The 20,080-nt window shown below is 47.1% G+C and overlaps 1 protein-coding gene across 1 annotated transcript in view; it reads left to right on the forward strand.

Moving 5' to 3' along the window:
• Positions 1–826: 826 nt before the first annotated feature.
• ACMSD (aminocarboxymuconate semialdehyde decarboxylase) overlaps positions 827–20,080 on the forward strand; it is a 739,737-nt gene continuing 720,483 nt past the window's right edge. Inside the window, exon 1 of the mRNA XM_069221357.1 lies at positions 827–981. Within this exon, the coding sequence (XP_069077458.1) occupies positions 925–981 (57 nt within the window). The 5' untranslated portion in view covers positions 827–924. The remainder of the gene's footprint in view (positions 982–20,080) is intronic.

Below are 20,080 nucleotides of genomic sequence, written 5' to 3' on the forward strand. Positions count from 1 at the left end.
TTGTGAGCATGAATGACGGAACTCTTTTGTCTCCTGAAGGACTCCGTAGAACTGTGATGTAAATATTAGAACGTGGTGAAGTGAATGCAGGACTAGAATGTTGAGTTTGCGGTTATGTGCAGACGAATGAAGACATGTAATACATAGCTCCATGTGTGGTGAAGTTATTGGCCAGTACCAAAGCTGGGAAGACGCTACACTTTCTTTCATCCCTCCGTCAAATTTATATGCAGTAGTAATCCTCCTCTCGAGTCCGCCCCCCCCACCCTTGAGAATATGTAATGGGACAAACATGTTTATTATTGTCATGGAAAGTGGGATAAATACAATATAGCATCTTACATTTAAGGATTATATCTGCTAAATAATAAAAGTCTTATTCTTTATGCATAAAAAACACAGCTTTGACCATCTTATTGTTGTGAGTGATACAGGTGTTACCTGGATCACATTTCTAACCCCTCGCCAATCGAAAAGAGGAAGCCTTGACTGCATGACTGCCACACCTCGAATAACAAGGATCAAATAAAAGAGGTCCCTGGCACTTCAGTGTGTTTGCAGTAGTACCTGGTTTAAGAAAAGTTGCGCTGCAGGGGCTTGTGTTCATGTTAATATACAGCTCAATGTTGTAATCTGCACAATAACATGAAATACAGGTCACTGTGTGCTTTGCATTCTGCGCACCATTGTAGACTCACCGGCTCTGAACCGAAAGCTATTTCAGCTGTTTGTACTTTGAACTTGAGGCGGGCTAAGTGAAAAGGCAGTGGACCGTTCTAGTTGCTGACTGGCCACCTTCTGTTCATCCTCACTGACGTTAACCAGAAGCCCACGTTCATGTATAGCCTTGACGTTTGACTGCAATCAAGGTAGTTGGAGCGCGGGCCTGTTACTCACGTCTAGCACAGGGCTTAAACTTCCAAGATGAAAATCGACATTCATAGCCATATTCTTCCGAGGGATTGGCCTGACCTTAAAGAGGTAAAAACATTTTATTTTTTTTAAACACATTTTTTACTGTAACAATCGGGTCTCTGTCGCACCGTTGTTTCTTGCACTTGACAAGGATATTACAAGTGGAAAGGCGCTGTTTCCGGTGTAATTCTGTACAAATACCTTCACTGAAGTTTTGACCTTTTGTCCGGTACAAACTAATATTTTTGCACTGATCAGTTAGTATAAATGTTGGATCATAACTGCATCAACCCCAGTGTTATTTATGCTATCCAGAATGTTAGTGTACAAGTAAATGTGTGTGCATTCTGGTCCCTGTTAGATTTCTAGTAAAAAAAATAGCTAATGTTGCAGATGGTAGAAGTTCAAATTTCTGTTCCTCAAAGTATATTCTGTTCAATTTAAAACAGGACAGAGTTTTTGTTACGTTTCTTTACGTTTGTTGTAGTAGTATTATAAACAGGTTTACTGTCAGTTAGTGCAAGATGCAGTCTGTCTATGACTGTAGCATTATGTAGTGTTAGCCTACGCAGACGCGCATGGCCTGTTATTCTAGTTTGTTACTTTTTACGGTGTGTGCATTACATGCCACAAATGAATCGTTTGTGTGCAGAGTTTTCAAATATTGGTTTCTAGCCTTCATTTTGCTATGCAAACAGATTGTGGGCTTTGTAATGTCAATCGTTGTTCTCCAGTAAATGGTAGAATAACTTTTTACGACGTCACAGCTGAGGAAGCACAATACATGTCTGCATTTCTTTGCACTTTATACATTTCTCACTGTGATCAGTGCACTTTTCTTTATAAAGTGCTACTAACTGTGGCAGATACACTTCTCATTGTAATCTGTGCTCTTCGTATTGATTGGTTCGTGGTACCTAAATCGCGCACACTGTCATAATGGTTTTGTGCTCAGTGCATGTATAACTCAGTGCACTTTGCAGTGTGTCCAATGCACTTTAAGTCCGAGTCAGTGTACTTTTCGATGCAATGAGTGCACTTTGTATTGTGATCAGTGCCTTTCCGATTACAGTACTAAATATCGAGTATAGAATATCGTTGTACCTTAATATGTAGTCAACATATTAAGGGGAAAAATATCTACAGATAATTGCACAGCGGGGGTATAGGTTTGCTCTTCCTAACTCCTCATCGAAGTACCTGGGGAACATATATATTCAATGTACATATGTGTGCTGTTAGATATAAGAAATCAATATCAACCTTTCGATATTTTCCGCCTGGATATTTTGGCTATTGGCTGATATTTGAATAGCACGATCTTTCATACTCGATATTCCAGACCACTACCGCATTTCCTATACCGACCAGTGCAATTGCTATTTCAGCCATTGCACTCCCCGTTAAAGTGAGTGCACTTTAAAATACTATCAATACATTTTTCATCAGTGCCCATCGCCGTGTAATTAATGCACATCCTGTTGTGACTGGCACGCTCTACATTGTCATTAATGTCCATCACTTTTTATTTTTCGACCTACTTCCTAAGATTTGTCCCTCTGGAGGCAATGCAGGCTAACTGCTGTCTCCTTGCAAACTTTTGGGGTGGGATTTCTGGTGGTTCACTCGGCGACCCAATGCTTCCTCGAAAACCCTAAGTAGGTAAAGGCACCTGGGACCGCTCACTGCTGGATGTGATAAGTATGGGAGGACATTGTCGGCATAGAGGCGATGCGGTCCTCCTCACCCCCCATCCACCTTCATCCCGTGAGGAAGGCATCCTGACGAATCAAATATGCCAGGGGTTCTATGGCCAGGGCGAAGAGGAGAGGGGACAGCGGACAACAGAGCTGCGTCCCCCTCCCCACGGGAAAGGACTCTGATAATACTCCATTGACAAGGACCCTGGCAGTTGGTATCTGATAAAGAAGTTGCACCATACGGCGGAAGGTGCCTCCCAGACCCTTTTTCTCGAGGACAGAGTCAAGATATCCCCAGTCTACAGATCAAACGCCTTCTCAATATCTATCAATAGTAATGCCAGTGGGGAACCAATGCTCCGTAGGTGTGCCAAAGCGACGTGTAGTTTCCTTAGACAGTGTGGAGTCCCCCGAGTGGGTATGAAGCCACACTGATCGGGGTGAACCAAGTGGCGTATGACCTTCTTAATGCGATTGGCTAAGATAGCAGCGAATATTTTAATTTTGCCATTTATTAGGAAGATGGGCCGGTATGCGCGCATGACCTGGAAGGGGGATGGGATATTTGGAGGACTACAATAAGCACAGGAGAGCCTTAGCATGGCCCCGGATAGCCGCCTTACCCCCTGCCCATAGCATTACCTAGGAGTGGACGCAACCCATGTTCTTACAAAAGTAATGTTCAATTTCAACATCGACAGCGGCCGAGTAAGTTGCATCCTGTAGAACCCAGGCATTAAGGTGCCTTATCGGTCTCCGAGAGGCATCTGGGGAGCCAGTGGTCAGGAACATTGGTGCATGGTCCGAGATACCCCGCACCAGTATCTGCCCCTGGGTGAGCAAATGAAGGTCAGTGGCCGGCATAATGAGCATGTCTATGCGAGCGTGTGTGTGATGGGCCGCTGAAGTATGGGTATACTGCTGGGAGCGAGGATGCCAAGTGTGCCAACAGTCACATAGACCAAGGTTACGTAACCATTTGTTGAGAAGAGCAGAACAATTGCATCTGGATTGTGAAGGGGGGTCCATAATGTCCACATCTAGATCAATAATGGTATTCATGTCATCCCCTATGATGGTGGGGCCTAAGGGCATCTGGGCAATTATGTCTGTCAGTGTAGTGAGGATGTTTCCAACCCTGTAGGAGGGGCGTATATACTAAGAAGGTTGATGGGCTGTCCCTATACCATTCCTGTTAGGGCAATAAACTGCCCGTGGTGATCCAGCAACGTTCAGTGTACCACCACCGGGTAGGTGCGATGGAGGAGTATTGCAACTCCCCTGGCTTCATGTGTGAAGCCAGCATGATGAACCCTGTTGAAGCCGTATCAGGCAAGGATTGGGCAGTTAGATCCCATTAGGTGTGTTTCTTGAAGGAGTAGAATCAAAGGACGTAGACGCTGGGAGTATAATAGGACAGGAGCCCTTTTGATTTGACATGCCATGATATTATGGTGTGTGGAGCCATGAGACTGAGGAATTAAAGAGTAAAGCCCAGGTGAGCCCTCAAATGAAGAGTCCCTGGGGCCTAGAGAAGGGACCTATGGTATACGTATGAGCTTGTGCCTGGATCCTGTGTGTTTGGTGCCACGTGACAACAACATAATAAACAAAAGATATCTAACTGTGCATCCCTCAACAGTCCCCCCTCCCCACACCTCACTCCCCAGCCAGAGAAGCATCTGTCACCCTTCAATAACTGCTAAAATAACTTGAAAAGAAAAGAGCAAAAACATGAGTGCTGAACCCCTCCAGGAAGCAGGATCTTTATGGCTGTTCCGTCCGCTGAGCTCAGCAGTCGTTATCTTGAGCCCCCAAATTCATTCAGATTAATGGTGATTGGTTTAGTCTTTCCCCCTCAGGCGAAGGGAGCTGGGTCGGCCGGGTCGGGCTGCAAGGTGTTTCAGCTTGGTGTGGATCCGTGGAGCCGGGGCCTGGTGAGTTAGACAGATGAGGCGGTTTCCACCCCTTCTGTGGGATCGAGTGCGGGAGCGTTCAGGGCGAACATCCTCTCATGTAGTTGTCCTAGGTCCAGGAGCCGAGGACCAGCCAGGAGGACTCATCGTCGCCGGACATGGGAGGAGCAGCCTTTCTTCAGTTGCCCATTCCCATGCTGATTCAGGCATATCAAAGAAGTGGGCCTTTCCCTCGTGCAGGACCTTAAGGGGCCCAGGAAAACGAAGCATGTATTTTAAGTGGAAGGCTTTCAGTTTCTGTTTCACTTGATCATAAGAGCGTCTTTTTGTTTGGATTTCATGAGAATAGTCTGGAAAATAGCTTCTGTCAAGATGCAGTCACGATTGCGAAAGTTAAGGAAAAAGTCTATCAGAGGCTTGGGGGCAGCACCCAGGGGTGGTCTCGCTGTAAGCACCATGTGGGCATACTCCACAGTGAACCATGGAGACAGTTTGTTGGAGGGCATCCATGTCTTAAGCCAAGTCAGAAGAAAGTCACCAGTGCAGGAGCCCTCAGTTCCTTCTGGAAAGCCAATGAAGCATAGGTTGTTGTATTGCGATCTTTTGTCTTCAATTCCTGGACTTCATCCTCCACTGTGGAGATGCATTCTTCTGTTTCAGTGATACGCATCATAGTGTTTTAATGGTCTTGTCACAGTAAAGCCATGTTGACTCTTCCTTCCCTAATTTTATGTTCAACTGCCGTTTGTGAGGACTGGAGGGCTTGTAGGATTTTTGCAGTGCCTCCTGTTGCACTGGGCCCCTCCGCCATGTTCTCACTAGCCGGTGTAGTGGATTTATCTATACAGGCCTGAGACGATGATGGCGGCATCCGTTTCTCCTTTTCCATGGCGGGTTGGTTGTGGTTGCATCAGAGTAGTTGACTGCGCAGTGGGTTCGATGTGAACCAGGGGCAGAGAAGCCATTGTCCCAGCCTCCCACTGGTTCTATTGCCCTCTCTGCAGATCTAAAACGGGCAGAATCAGAGCTCCCTGAGCTGCCCACATACCTCCCTGTGGCCCCTTCGGCCCTTATTTATCTCAGTGCACCATTACGGTATTCCCTGGTCTTAGGCAGCGGTGCGCCTGAGGTTCTTCACTGTCTCAGTCCAGGCAAGCGGAGAGGCTCTGAGTGTGCCGCGCGCATCTCACCAGTGATGGATGAGCCACCAAGTAGGTCCACTGGGTGTTCTTGTACCCCACAGTCGCTGATTAACCTCCTGTTTGTCTTCTCATTCCAAGTGCCTGGTCTCCTCAGCACCCCGGTCTCCTTTGCATCTCAGCAGCTCCAGGCCGCGCTCTCATCTTATGGCGAGCCGCTATCGGGGCAGATTAGGATGCAGTGCGGCATCTACGGAGCGAAGGGCCTTGGCTGCCTCGTCGTAGTGTTCCAGGCAGCAGGGGCCCCTTTCCAAGGCCTATAGTGCACTGTCGCGCTCCACTGGGACTACCCCCACCACTCCACAATGATTTCAGAGGCCCAGCGAGGCCTTGGAGGCTCCAGTGAGGGTGGAGGGCCGGTGATGAGGCAGCACAGAAGGCGGGCCGTCCAGTAGGATGCAGGTCAGATCCGCAAGGCTGCATCCTTGCCACCTGCCCGGCTGGACCCCCGAATACCCAGGCACACAAGGAGGTGGCCACAACACCAACCGGTCCCCGTTCGTGGGGGCAGCAGGCGGGTGATGCATCCAGCCCCGGGCCTGCTCGCTGCAAGGGTGAAGGGCCGTTGAAGAGGCAGCACAGAAAGCAGGCCATCCATCAGGCCGTGGGTCCGTTCAGTGTGGCTGCATCTTTGCCGGCTCAGCGGGATCCCCGACCCCCAGACACGCAAGGAGGGGGCCAGCACCAACTGGTCACTGTTTGTGTGGGTGAGCAGGCAGGTGATGCGGCATGATTCTGTGGCGGATGACAGAGGGGTCTGGAGCACTCTCAGAGTGCGACGGCCATCTTGACACCCCAAGCCACGCCCTATAAATCATAGTTTTAAAGTACTTTAGGATAGTAGCATTGGTGAAAGCTGGAAAGAAGCTAAATACAGCATGATAGGTGTGGGCATGGAGTCTCCTGCAGGTCATTTTTGGGAAGGTGCTTGGGGCATGGTGCATAGTGGGACAGGAACATTGGTTCCTGAGTGTATCACGCTCCGGAAGTGTTGGCTGAAGAAAAGATGGTGGCAGGCTGACGACTTTCTTGCACCGCTCCGGAGTCCTCAGCAGGATTAGATCATGAATAAGATTGACTAATGACTTTCAAACCGTTCTTACATCATATCCATCCTGAACTGTTACAAGATGCTGCCCAGTCAAATCAGTTTTAAATAAAAATTATTCTGACTCCTATACGATCCTTGGGTAGGCTGGTGTGTTTCCACTATACTTTTCGGGTCACGCAGCTTCTTTAATAGCTTTGCTCAGCAGCTTCACGTGTTTTCTCAAAACAATAACGTCCAAAGACGCCGATGCACTGCCAGGGTTTCTGTCATACAATGGGAAGTGATCCTGTTAGGAGATGGGGACAGGGATCCGTACATTATAGAGACACAGAAAACCCCCTGCACCGTAGACTCCTAGGACCTGGAATCCCCCAATGAGGCAACCCTCCCTATCCCTCAAGCCCACGATTCAATGACAGGCAACAATCGGTGTTTGGGAAGAGGCCCTTATTTATTACAAATATCCGCATAAGCATTACATTTATTACATTACCTTATCAAAACCGTAATTCAAAACATAACAAGAATACAGAATATCCTAAATCAGCTAATAGACAGTTTGAAAAATTCAAAAATTCACCTCATAATTACAGTTTTTTAGACTTCCAGTTGTACTGTTCCCTCAGATTTACATTGAACAGTGCCCACATTGTTATCAATCACACTCTTATGAAGACTTCCAGCACTAAGGTATAAGCCAAACTTCATCCATCCCTGGAAAACCACGCAGGCGCCTCCCACCTGCATCCCTTGAAGGGCGATCCCACCTCTCAGTGACCTTGTTCGCATACCTGGGGACCGCCCCTCCAATACTAGGCTGCCCACAAGGGTCCACAACTGAGACGAGAGCCTGGAGCCCCAGGCCCTCATTGTCTATTGGTGCACCCTTTGTTCCCCCAGCTGGTGTGAACATTACTCCTCAGGATTCAGATTACTGTCCTTCCTGCATCAGTGCTGCCCTCGGCCTGGCTGTTGGACTCCCACTAGGGGCAACCAGGGTCAACCGTCCCTTCTCCCCGCACTCCCACCAGAAAAGAGTTGCTGAGCGAAGGCCCAGATGCCATCAATAAACACATTGGTACCTTCATCTGACAAGTGAGCCCCGTCTTGGTGAAATAGGAGATCCCCTCTAATCAGTTTGTGAGGAACATTCCCCAGATGTCTCCACCCTGGGCACAGTTTGGCCATTTCAGCATTAAGACGCCGGACTGGGACATTCATGGCCATAGATTGTAGCTCCGGACTCCATGTATCAGGTGGGACTAGGCAATGACTGCATCAGGGAAAACCTTAACCAAACAATCAAATTCCCATAACAGGGCTTCTCTTACTGCCCTACGCCCCAAGTTCACCATGTTATTCCCACCAATATGGATGATGATCAGGTGCTGGAACTGCAGTCGCGCGCGACCCCGCATATCCCTTACGATTCGGCGTGGATGACTGATCTTGAGGCCCCCAACTCCCCACCATCGAAAATAGACATCCTCCGCCTGGCCGGCTTCTGTCTACTACGCAGTTGCACACAGTAGGCAACTCGTTGCACAAAGTAGTTACTGAGGACCAAGACAACCTTGGAAGGCATGCTGAAAGAGAAAGTAGAGAGTGAATAGCAGAGCACCATAGAGCCATACCTTTGGTTAAATTGGGGCGATTGGGCAATCACAGCAACTCAGGGGGGATGTAGTGCTTCAAGCGGGATGACAACCACAGCCCAATTCACTTGACATCAAATGACAATAAACCAGCCGTTGCCGCTACAGTTTCCACCCCAATTCTAAATGAATGGAAGGAGTAACCTTCAGGGTCAACACCAATGGTAGTAAGAGCTGAGCGAAAAAACATCACAAAATGGTACCACAACAAGCAGTCCCCATTCACATGAATTGACAGAGTGGAGGCTTGCTCCGCAGGCCTTACAGAAAGGTATGCCTCATGCTCCCTACTGGGCACAGGTCTGAGCCATGTGCCACACAGAGCTCAACTGCAGTGCCTTTGCCAGCCTAATCAGTTTTGGACCTCCTGAGCCTAAGGGTCATCCTATCAGGGTGCAGCTGTATGTCTGCCCTTTGCAAGAGCCTGAGCAAATACTTTTGGAGGAACCAACCAACTCGCCAACCCTGAAGGCCCCATAGAAGGCCACAGAGAATACAGCACGAAGCAATGCAACCTTGTAAGCTCATCCGCATACCAAATGGAGGCTATGTAACATGGCGCCTAGCACCCGTGCGTCAATGGGTCTCCTCTTATCACTAATTGCACCCTCTAACCTGGAGCAGCCAGCCAAAGCTTTCTTCACCACAAAGCAATTGCCTACATCCTAGCATCCCATCATCTTCACAAAAAAATTGATGGCCGCCAAATGAGCCCTAGCATAACACACTGGTTTGCACTGAGATCTTAGACAACCCAAGAACATGCAAACTGAAGTAGGCGAAAATGCCTCAACCACCCCTTGCCTTTCCAAAAAGGTTCTGTAAGTCCTGAAGCACTTCTGGTATGTACCTCGTGTGCGCTCGATCAAGGATGCTGCCACTAAATCTGGTAGTGCGGGGTCCAATTCTCCACAGAGACGATGGGAACTCTGTCGTCTGCTCGGCCGCATGTGGGTGACACTACCAGAATTCCTGCAACTTTGAGCGAGACAAAATATCAGCCGCCTGATTGTATACAGCCGGTACGTGCCTAGCCTTAAACACAGACGAAGCAAGACCAACTGTTTTAGTAGTCTCTAGACCTGCTGGCAAGTGGCCCCCTGTTTCTTAATTGCCTGAACCACTGTCATATTGTTCGACCAAAATACCATTGAATTTTTCTGGAAAACAGGCAACCAAATGGTGACAGCCACCACTATGTGGAACAGCTCTAGGAATGACACATTCTTTGTTAGGCCCACCTCATGCCACTAGACTGACCAGTCTGCCCTGCACCACAGATGCCCCATTTATTATGGCAGCAAAACCAATGCTTCCAGCCACATCAGTTAACAATCCCAATGACTCTCTAGACATAGGTGATGATGGCCAGACCATTGCTTAGTTAAATTGCTGAAGGAAATCCAGCCATATCATCAGGTCATCCCTTACTTCAGAGTGCAATCTGACATGGTGGTTCCTATGTGTAAGACCTGCCATTGCCCTAGCGATTGATCTAGAGAAGTGGCGCACCATGGGGATTATGCAGAGTGCAAAGTTAAGTTGGCCCACTAAAACCTGCAGTTCATGCAAGGTTACCTTTTTCTGTGAAATGGTGACATCAATAGTCTGTGTAAAGGCCCAGACCTTTTCTGGAAGCAGTCTGCACTCGCCGGCCACAGTATCGACCTCAATACCCAGGAAAGACAAACAAGTAGTTGGGCCATCTGTCTTGTCTGGTGCAAGTGGGAGCCTCAGATTGCAAAATAGCGCAATCAGTTCTCCCAAAGCCCAATGGTAGGTCTGGAAATCAGGTGGACCCTGTAGGAAGTTGGCTCTGTATATACTATCTCAAAGTAAGAGATAATGTGCACAGTGTCCAAAGGTTCCCCTTAGAGGTAAGATAGTGGCAAAGTTAGATAATTCTAATGCTCTATTTTGTGGTAGTGTGGTCAAGCAGTAGGCTTATCAGAGGGTAGTGTTAAGCATTTATTGTACACAAACAGGCAATAAATAAGGAACACACACTCAAAGACTTAACTCCAGGCCAATAGTTTTTATATAGAAAAATATATTTTCTTAATTTATTTTTAGAACCACAAGTTCAAGATTTGAAGTAAATGCATAAAATGCAAAAGTACTCCACATAGGTAAGTTAGGAACTTTGAATTAGAGAAATAACATATACAGTTTTTGTTAAAATGGCAATAAGCTATTTTAAAAGTAGACAGTGCAAAAATCAACAGTTCCTGGGGGAGGTAAGTATTGGTTAGATTGTGCGGTAAGTAAGACACTGCCAAGTCTCAGTTCTTGAGCATAGGCAGCCCACCGTTGGCGGTTCAAGGTAACCCCAAAGTTTCCATACCAGCAGCTCAGAGTCGGTCAGGTACAGAGGTCAAAGAGGTGCCCAAAACACATAGGCGCCTATGGAGAACAGGGGTGCTCCGGTTCTGGTCTGCCAGCAGGTAAGCACCTGCATCCTCGGGGGGCAGACCAGGGGTGTTTTGTAGAGCACTGGGGGGGGGACACAAGTAGGCACACAAAACACACCCTCAGTGGCACAGGGGCGGCCGGGTGCAGGGTGCAAAGCAGGCGTCAGGTTTTCGATAGAAATCAATGGAGGGATCCGGGGTCACTCTGGCGGTGCAGGCAGGGCACAGGATGGCTTCTCGGGCCAGCCACCAACTGGGCTAGGCAGAGGGTCTCCTGGTGGTCACTCCTGCACTGAGGTTCGGTTCCTTCTGGTCCTGGGGGCTGTGGGTGCAGTGCTTGTTCCAGGCATCGGGTCCCTTGTCACAGGCAGTCGCGGTCAGGGGGAGCCTCTGGATTCTCTCTGCATGCATCGCTGTGGGGGTCCAGGAGGGTCGTCTCGGGCTACTCACAAGGTCGCAGTTGCCTGGGAGTTCTCCATGTGGTGTTTGTTCTCAGGATCTCGAGCCGGGGGCATCAGGTGCAGAGGGTGAAGTCACACGCTTCCGGCACAGGAAGAGTGAGGTCTTTGAAAGTTGCAGAAAAGTTGCAAGGTTGTTACTGTTTGCTGAGCAGAGCCGCTGCTCATGGGAGTTTCTTGGTCCTTAAGTTCAGGGCAGGCCTCTGAGGCTTCAGAGGGTGCTGGTCCCTGTTGGATGCGTCACTGTTGCAGGTTTTCGAGTCAGGAGACAGGCCGGTAGGGCTGGGGCCAAAGCAGTTGTTGTCTCCATCGTCTCTGCAGGGCTTTCAGGTCAGCAGTCCTTCTTCTTAGTTCAGGTTGCAGGAATCTGATTTCCTGGGTTCTTGGGTGCCCCTAATTACTAAATTTAGGGGTGTGTTTAGGTCTGGGAGGGCAGTAGCCAATGTCTGCTGTCCTGGAGGGTGGCTGCACCATCTTTGTGCCTCCTCCCTGAGGGGAGGGGGGCACATCCCTAATCCTATTTGGGGAATCCTCCAAACTTAAGATGGAGGATTTCTAAAGGCAGGGGTCACCTCAGCTCAGGACACCTTAGAGGCTGTCCTGACTGGTGGGTGACTCCTCCTTGTTTTTCCCATTATCTCCAGCTTTGCCACCAAAAGTGGGGGCAGTGGCCAGAGGGGGGGCATCTCCACTAGCTGGGATGCCCTGTGGTGCTGTAACAAAACGGGCGATCCTTTGATGCTCACCGCCAGTTGTGACAGTTCCTGCAGGGGGAGGTCAGAAGCACCTCCACCCAGTACAGGCTTTGTTCCTGGCCACTGAGTGACAAAGGCACTCTCCCCATGTGGCCAGCAACTCGTCTGGTTGTGGCAGGCTGGCAGAAACTGGTCAGCCTAACACTAGAAGTCGGATTGGTATTCAGGAGGCATCTCTAAGATGCCCTCTGGGTGCATTTTACAATAAATTTCACACTGGCATCAGTGTGCATTTATTGTGCTGAGAAGTTTGATACCAAACTTCCCACATTTCAGTGTAGCCATTATGGAACTGTGGAGTTCGTGTTTGACAAACTCCCAGACCATCTACTCCTATGGCTATCCTGCACTTACAATGTCTAAGGTTTTGCTTAGACACTGTAGGGACATAGTGCTCATGCACATATGTCCTCACCTGTGGTATAGTGCACCCTGCCTTAGGGCTGTAAGGCCTGGTAGAGGGGTGACTTATCTATGCTACAGGCAGTGTAAGGTTGGCATGGCACTCTGAGGGGAGTGCCGTGTCGACTTAGTCCTTTTCTCCCCACCAGCACACACAAGCTGTGAGGCAGTGTGCATGTGCTGAGTGAGGGGTCCCCAGGGAGGCATAAGACATGCTGCAGCCCTTAGAGACCTTCCCTGGCATCAGGGCCCTTGGCACCAGGTGTACCACTTACAAGGGACGTATCTAAGTTCCAGGGCTGTGCCAATTGTGGAAGCAAAGGTACAGTTTAGGGAAAGAACACTGGTGCTGGGGCCTGATTAGCAGGGTCACAGCACACTTTCAATCATAACTTGGCATCAGCAAAAGGCAAAAAGTCAGGGGGTAACCATTCCAAGGAGGCATTTGCTTACAGACCCATGATCAGAAAGTCATCCAGGTAGGGCATTAGGTCCAGATAGGTCCATATAACCAGTCTTGTAAGTGAATAACCACTGCAGCATAGAGCTGAATTGTTCAAAATGATTACAAGACACTGAGCAACCCTTTGGCAAACACCTGTCATAGAAATATTTGCCACCATTTGGAAGCCCAAGAGATGGTAATCTTTGGGGTAAACCGGTAGAGCCTAAAGGTGGACTCAATATCAGCCTTCGATAATAAAGCCCCAGGGCCCAGCTTGCGTAATTTTAAGGGTTTTGTCAGCAGAGGCATAAGTCACAGAACAGAGCTCAGGGTCGATTGCATCATTGACAGAGGAGCCCTTTGGTGGTGAAAGGTTATGGATCAGACGGAACTGGCTCATCCGCTCGTCAGCCACTCACCCTGCCGCGAAGCATCAAAAGGACAATACTGTAAATGGGCTAAATACATCTGACTATAGCGATAGGGGGAGAGGCGATTGCATTATCCCCGCTGCACAATGCTCACCCTGCGTCGTCGCAAGTAAAGGTTCCGGAACTTCCTGGAACTTCTACCCCCCCAGCCTTCCGGCCAGAGAGTCACTAATGAGGGATGGGGAGGGGCTGCCCCTGCGACCTCAAGCCCTAACGCAGCACTCAGGTAAGTTGGGGCACTCTCCCATAAAAAATTGTATTGGCTACGTAATTACTCTGAGCCTTTGTATATCAACAGTGCAATTTATAATCCTCAAAAGGTTATTTCAGGTTTACCACACACATGTGAACAAGCCTAAAAACCAGACTGAAAACATTTATTTAAAAAACTAAATTAGCATAGTTGAAACACAAACATTCTGCACAATTAAAACATTATTTAGACTTTTTCTTTGGTCATATAGCACAAATAAAATAAGCTTTTTGCAATGCATATCCATGAAATTAATTCACACAACTTGGGGCCTCTTACAGGGTACCCAAACAGCAATTCAAAGGGGCTTAAGCGAACTACTTTTTTGTGGGTCCTCCCTGTAGACAAACAGTAGGCATGGTAGGAGAACTTTCTCACATGGCCAAACCAGAGGAAATGGGTAACTAACCTACATCCTGGTAGTCCTCATCGTCTGAGTGGAAAAACCACAGTAGGGTATTTAGAGTAGGGAGAGGCTGGGAGGCACTAATCTGAATCCTTCTTGGTGTCTGCGGCAATCGGTAGTAGAGGACTGGCCTTATAGTTATTTTTAACATGGTCAGTAGACGCCTCTCTGTTTCTCCTTGAACCAGGCAGAGGAGGCAGAATAACAATTCTGTTACCTTCCATCACAAGAATAGTAATGAATGTCCTACATGATGGATAAAAGGCTTGCTTGTCATGGATTTTCTCCAGAACTAGGTCCCCAAACTTGGGAACCTACCTGTCTGTAGCAATGAAACACTTTTATTCACAGGTGGCGGTTTCAGAGTGGTTTATGTTAGTTTGTCTCTGACTTCTTGAATACTCTGTAAAACAATCAAACATTTCTCCAAGTCAAATTACCTTCATCCTCCACCTTACCAGAATTATCTAAGCCAGGCACATACATAGGAATTCCAAGGAAAACCTTATTTAGAATGTGTCTTCCCAATACTCATCTAGGCAAGTTACTTAATGCTCTGCAAACTCCATACAGATCCTGGTATCAACTAAAACCTGAATTTAGCAAGTTAGCAGTCAAAACTTGTTTAATCATGCTATTAGCAGCTTTGAATGGGTTTCTGAATCGGGAGGCGTGAAACGACTCTACTTGGAGGCGGTGCTGCACAGGAGCCCATAAAATTAATCACTCGCGCTCCCGCTCTACGGGAGGCGCAAAACAACTCTACCGGGAGGCGGGGCTGCACAGGAGCCCATAAAATTCATCACTTGCGCTCCCGCTCGCGGGACGCGCCTGGGCCAAGCCCGGGCCAAGGGCGGGCCCGTCATTGCCAGGAAGAGGCAGGGCAGGGCCCCCCCCCCGATATTCCCCTCAATGTCTCCAGGTTTTCGTAATGTATAGTTATTTAGCTAGCAGGGGGCTTTTTTGTTAGTGCTTTCCCGCTTCCCTTTATTGTCTTGTTATTTGAATGTCTGAAGTCTAATTTTATGTTGTTGATTAAGTAAAGTGAACAACAAGAGTAGCATTTATTTATTGCTATTGGGGTAGGTCTAAACTTTCATACATTTGATATTGTGCTCATATTACAGAGTGTTGGTTCTTTGTTTGCAATCATTGGAAGTGGGACTAAATCCTCACAAATTTTATACTGAGTATTTGAAAGATTAGACTTTTTTTTTTCTTGGGCGTTTGGTGTGGGATTCACCTTCCACAAATTCATTTCTGTGCTCCCTTAGCTTCCTCCCACGTGCTAATCTTCCTAAAGGGTTCTTAATAATCCATCAGGATGGGGAAAAGGAAAGCCAGCGGCAATTCCACTGGGCTGGGGGGGCAAAGAAAGTACCTTGTCATGCAGCTGAGAATTGTACATTGACCCAAATTAATGACTTAATAGAGGAGGTGGAAAGCTTGTTAGCTACTAAACCCTCAAAGCCCCCCAAAAAACGGGTTGCCCCCGCTACCAACGCCATAAAATCCTTTTTACCCCTGTAAACAGAGAATCCCCGCTACCTTTACTGCAAGGATCAAACCTAGAAAACACACCATCAGAAGTTTTAATAAATACAGTAGAGAGCCCCAAACTGAGCTTGCCCAGCAAGCAGGGTAACGTACTACCTCTCATAAATTGTGACAATCGTTTTCTACCGCTTGCCTCCTTGGCAACTTCTGATTTAGAGGAAAGTGCCTCAAGGGAAACTGAGGAGCCACTAATGTATCTAGCTACCAAGAGTGAACACCCAGCTGAGGCCCAGTTAGTACAAATAAGAGCTGAAATTCTGACCCTCAGGGAGTACCTTACATCCTTTAGCCATATGATACATGAAAAGCTGGACGGCATATTCGCCGCAATTGGGGGCATAAGGAAATCTCCGTCTAAATTTTAGCACAACCCTTCACCTAGACAAATCCAACAAGTTGAGACATTTACAACAGGAATGTATAGGGGAAACAGGGCTGGAGGGGTAATACAAAATTACCATGGAGAAGGAAGTGTACCTCCTGTCGTGGTTGATTTAAAAAAAGGCGATACAAATCAGAAAAAAGGGACCAATCAGGAGGCGCACAGAAACAAACCCTTAGATAAAAGCTCTACAGGTCCTCTGCGAAGTGCCCTAGCAAGTCAGACCAATTACAGCCAGTATGAAGTATACATGATAAATGTCCTCAAGTTAAATAATGGTCTAAAAGAACAAGGAGATTCCCTGAAGAACAAATTAATCCATTGGATAAGGGGGGTAAAGAAGTGTAGATCTATTATAAGGGACGATATAGTCGCTGCCCAGAGATACTCAAGAGAATGCACAGGAACAGACCTCATAGGGTTGAAACTGAGCAGCCGGAGCCTAGTAAAGGGCCTCCTGGCCCTTGATGAAGGATCGAGACCAGGCACTTCATCCCAGGTGCCACTTGCCCAAACAATTCCCCAGTCCTTGGCAAATCTGTTCTTTAAAGAGAGATATAAAACCTTATCGTCCCCTAGTACACGTATATCAAGAAGGGACCATTGGAGTAGCCCAACCTCGACCATTGATTGACGTGAAGCCCCCATAGTGAAGGACGGGAGAGATGGTATACCAAGCAAAATGGCCTTCAATCTGTGTACAATAAGTAATCAGATATTGGGTACACCAAGGGAAGAGCCAAGAGCACATTGTAGTGATCAAGTAGAGGAAATGTATTGTGGAGTAACGCCTTACTCAAGTGAGAACAGAGAGGATTTACAAGAGTTGGGGGATGGAATCGCTCCACCAGTTAAGCTTCTATCATGGAACGTGGCAGGTTTGCACCAAAAAATAGCCAACCCTGATTGGTGTAGTCTTATAGACCAACACCATGTCATCTTATTGCAGGAGACATGGACCCCTGCCATGATTAATAGAGCAGGCTACTGGACCTTCCAGAAGCCCGCACTTCCATCACCATCTGGCAGGGCATCAGGGGGCTTGATAACTTGGTTAAAACATGACTTGTTCCCAAAGGCGAGGGAGCTAACAACCCATATCAGGGATATACTAGCTGTTGAGGTCGAATTTAGCAACCCAAGGGGGCCTGTCCGTATAGTATTTGTAAACATATATGTTAGACCTGGCCCCCAAAAGGCTCAGACCATTTTGATAAGCACACTAACAGACCTTTTGAATTGCTTACCAGGAGGGCAGGGCTTAATTCTCGCAGGAGACTATAATATGCAACTGAATTGCAGAGATGATCACCAACAAAAAGGGACCCAGTTTGCTGATTCATGGGATAGATCCGGGCCGGTTCAGACTATAATTAAGAAAAAAGGGGGAGCATTAGATTTATTGGAGGATCTAATAAAAGTAAAGGGGTTAAGAATTGCAAATGGGAACACGAAGTCAGACATCCCGGCGCAGCCTACATATAAGCGAGGCCTATATTCAAGCTACCTAGATTATGTCTTAGTAGATGACGCACTTTGGAAATCTCTCATTGATATGGTCGCTCTTCCACGTAATGACAGTGACCATCAAGCTCTGAGTACTACCTTCTCCACTACCCTGTTTGCTTGTAAAACACTGACAAAGTGGGTCAAGGGCAACGCCCTAGCGATGACGAAGGATTGCAAAAATGTAAAATGGGAATTGGTGGAAAATGATGTAAATCTCCAGTCATTAATTTATGAAATAGTTATATCTACACTTTCACCCTTGAAACATACTGATCTTGTACAGGTGGATTTGATTAACCTACACAGTATTTTAACCAATCGGTTAAAACCGCACTTTCAGATAGTAAGGAGGCGGACAGAGGCTGGGACAAGAACGCTGAGGTGGTTTTCTAACTCCTGCCGTCAGGCTAAAATACAGTTATTGGGAGCATTGAAGATAGGGAATCGTCAAGAGATAAGAGAATCAAGGGCTAAGTAGAAAGCAGTGCAAAAAAACACCAACACAGAGTGGGAAACAAAATATTGGAATGGGCTGGTAGATGCACTCCAAGAGAAGAATCTTAAATTATTCTGGAAATTAGTGACAGGCAAAAGCAGCTCCCGAACTGCGGAGAACTTCCCTGTAATTCAGCCAGAAATTTGGGTCTCACATTTCAACAACTTATATAGATTGGCTCCAACTAGCAGCACTACCGTCCCTTTATTAAAACTTAATGGGTCTCCTTCCTCCCACATACCAACTGATGAGACAGTGATACCACCAAAATTTGACCTAGATCTCTTTTCTCTAAAAGAAACAGCTTTGGCTCTCCAATCAGTACGCAAAGGGAAGGCTCCCGGGCTAGATGGCATCCCAGGCGACTTATACCTGTCACGACCAACAACTTGGTCCTTATACTTAAACGCGCTCAGCAACGAGATACTGAAGGGTGGAGGACTCCCCCCCACGTGGCAAGGATCAATCATAGTCCCTATTTTTAAGAAAGGGCCTAGGGAAGAACCAACCAATTATAAGCCAATAAGCTTAATTGATGTTAGCCAAAAAATATTTTGTAAGCAGGTACTGAACAGATTACAGGCATGGATAGAGGATTCTCACGTCCTTTCCGACTTCCAGGCAGGATTTAGGAAAGGAGTGAGCACAATTGACCAAGCGTTTAGATTTAACCTTCTCTGCTGGAAATACCTGTCACTTAATAAGAGCCACTTGTATGTGGCTTTTATTGACCTAAAAGCCGCTTTCGATATGGTCCCACGGGACTTATTGTGGAATGCTCTGAAGAGCTATCAAATAGATAGTGAACTATTAAGATTGATTAGGTTCCTACATGAGGGGACTTATGCTCAGGTACGCTGGTCTCAAAGTGGTGATTTAACAGAAGCTATACCTGTTAATAGGGGGGTTAGGCAGGGGTGTGTCCTGGCCCCCACATTGTTCAATCTTTTTATTAATGGTGCTGTGGACCCGTTGTTACACTGCAATCATGATGCTCCAAAGCTAGCAGGAGCTCCGGTTCCCACTTTAATGTTTGCTGACGACACCTTATTAATTTCAAGAACTCCAATGGGCTTACAAAATGAACTTGATGCTTTTTACAACTTTTGCTCCACTAGAGGACTTGAAATAAATCCAACCAAATCAAAGTTCATGGCTTTTAATCCACATAAATCATTTAGGGGGACAATGACCATAGCAGGCCACTTGGTAGAGAGAGTTAGCCAATTCGACTATCTGGGGCTCAGGCTAGCAGACAACCAACAGTGGTCGGCGCAGATTGAGAAGAGCCTCACAGTCCTTAGACAGAGGTCAGCAGTGATAGGGAAGGAAATCGCCAATATCTCGGAAGGGGAAATCTCACCTGCCATTACAGTCTACAAAGCAGCGGCAGTGGCAGCTTCAATTTACGGCGCCGAGCTTTGGGGGCATTCTAACTCCAGGTGTTTGACGATGGTAGAAAACCACTTTATACGTAATTTTTGGCGTCTCCCGATGAGCACTCCTCTTACACCCCTTAGATTTGATTTAGCCCTAAATGAGGTCCACAATGAAATCGCTTTAAGACCTCTTATGTACTGGGTACGTCTTTGGTCTTCTGAGTGTTTCTCCACTTTCCAAATAGCAAGAGACGAGCTCCTTATGGATGATTGTGCATCAAAAATTCCCTGGTTTAGATACATCAGAGATATGTGTAAAACTCTTAAAATGGAGGAGGTATGGAGAGATCCTCACAACTTGACCAAGGAAGCAAAAGTGCGCATAAGCAGGTGCTACTGGGAGAACATTTTGGTGCAGATCTGGACTAAACAAACTCATGGCAGTCCGACCGCGCAGTTCTTGGACCATAAATGCAGCCCTAAATTTGAGGCCTATATGAATAATATAAATCCTCCATACACTAGAACCCTTTTTATTAAATTTAGATTAGGGATTCTCCCGCTCAAGACATTTACTGCGAGATGGAGCGTAGAGGACTGTAACCTGATCTTTTGTCATCACTGTCATGAGAAACCAGAGACACTTGCACACTTCATGTTTTTCTGCCCGAGATACTTGGTGCCCAGGAAGAAGTGGATTATTCCACTATGTAGGTTAATGGGGACAGAGGAATACAAGACATCATTGCGTATCTTGACA

This window comes from Pleurodeles waltl, chromosome 3_1 (assembly GCF_031143425.1).
Source record: "Pleurodeles waltl isolate 20211129_DDA chromosome 3_1, aPleWal1.hap1.20221129, whole genome shotgun sequence".
In the NCBI taxonomy this organism is placed as follows: domain Eukaryota; kingdom Metazoa; phylum Chordata; class Amphibia; order Caudata; family Salamandridae; genus Pleurodeles; species Pleurodeles waltl.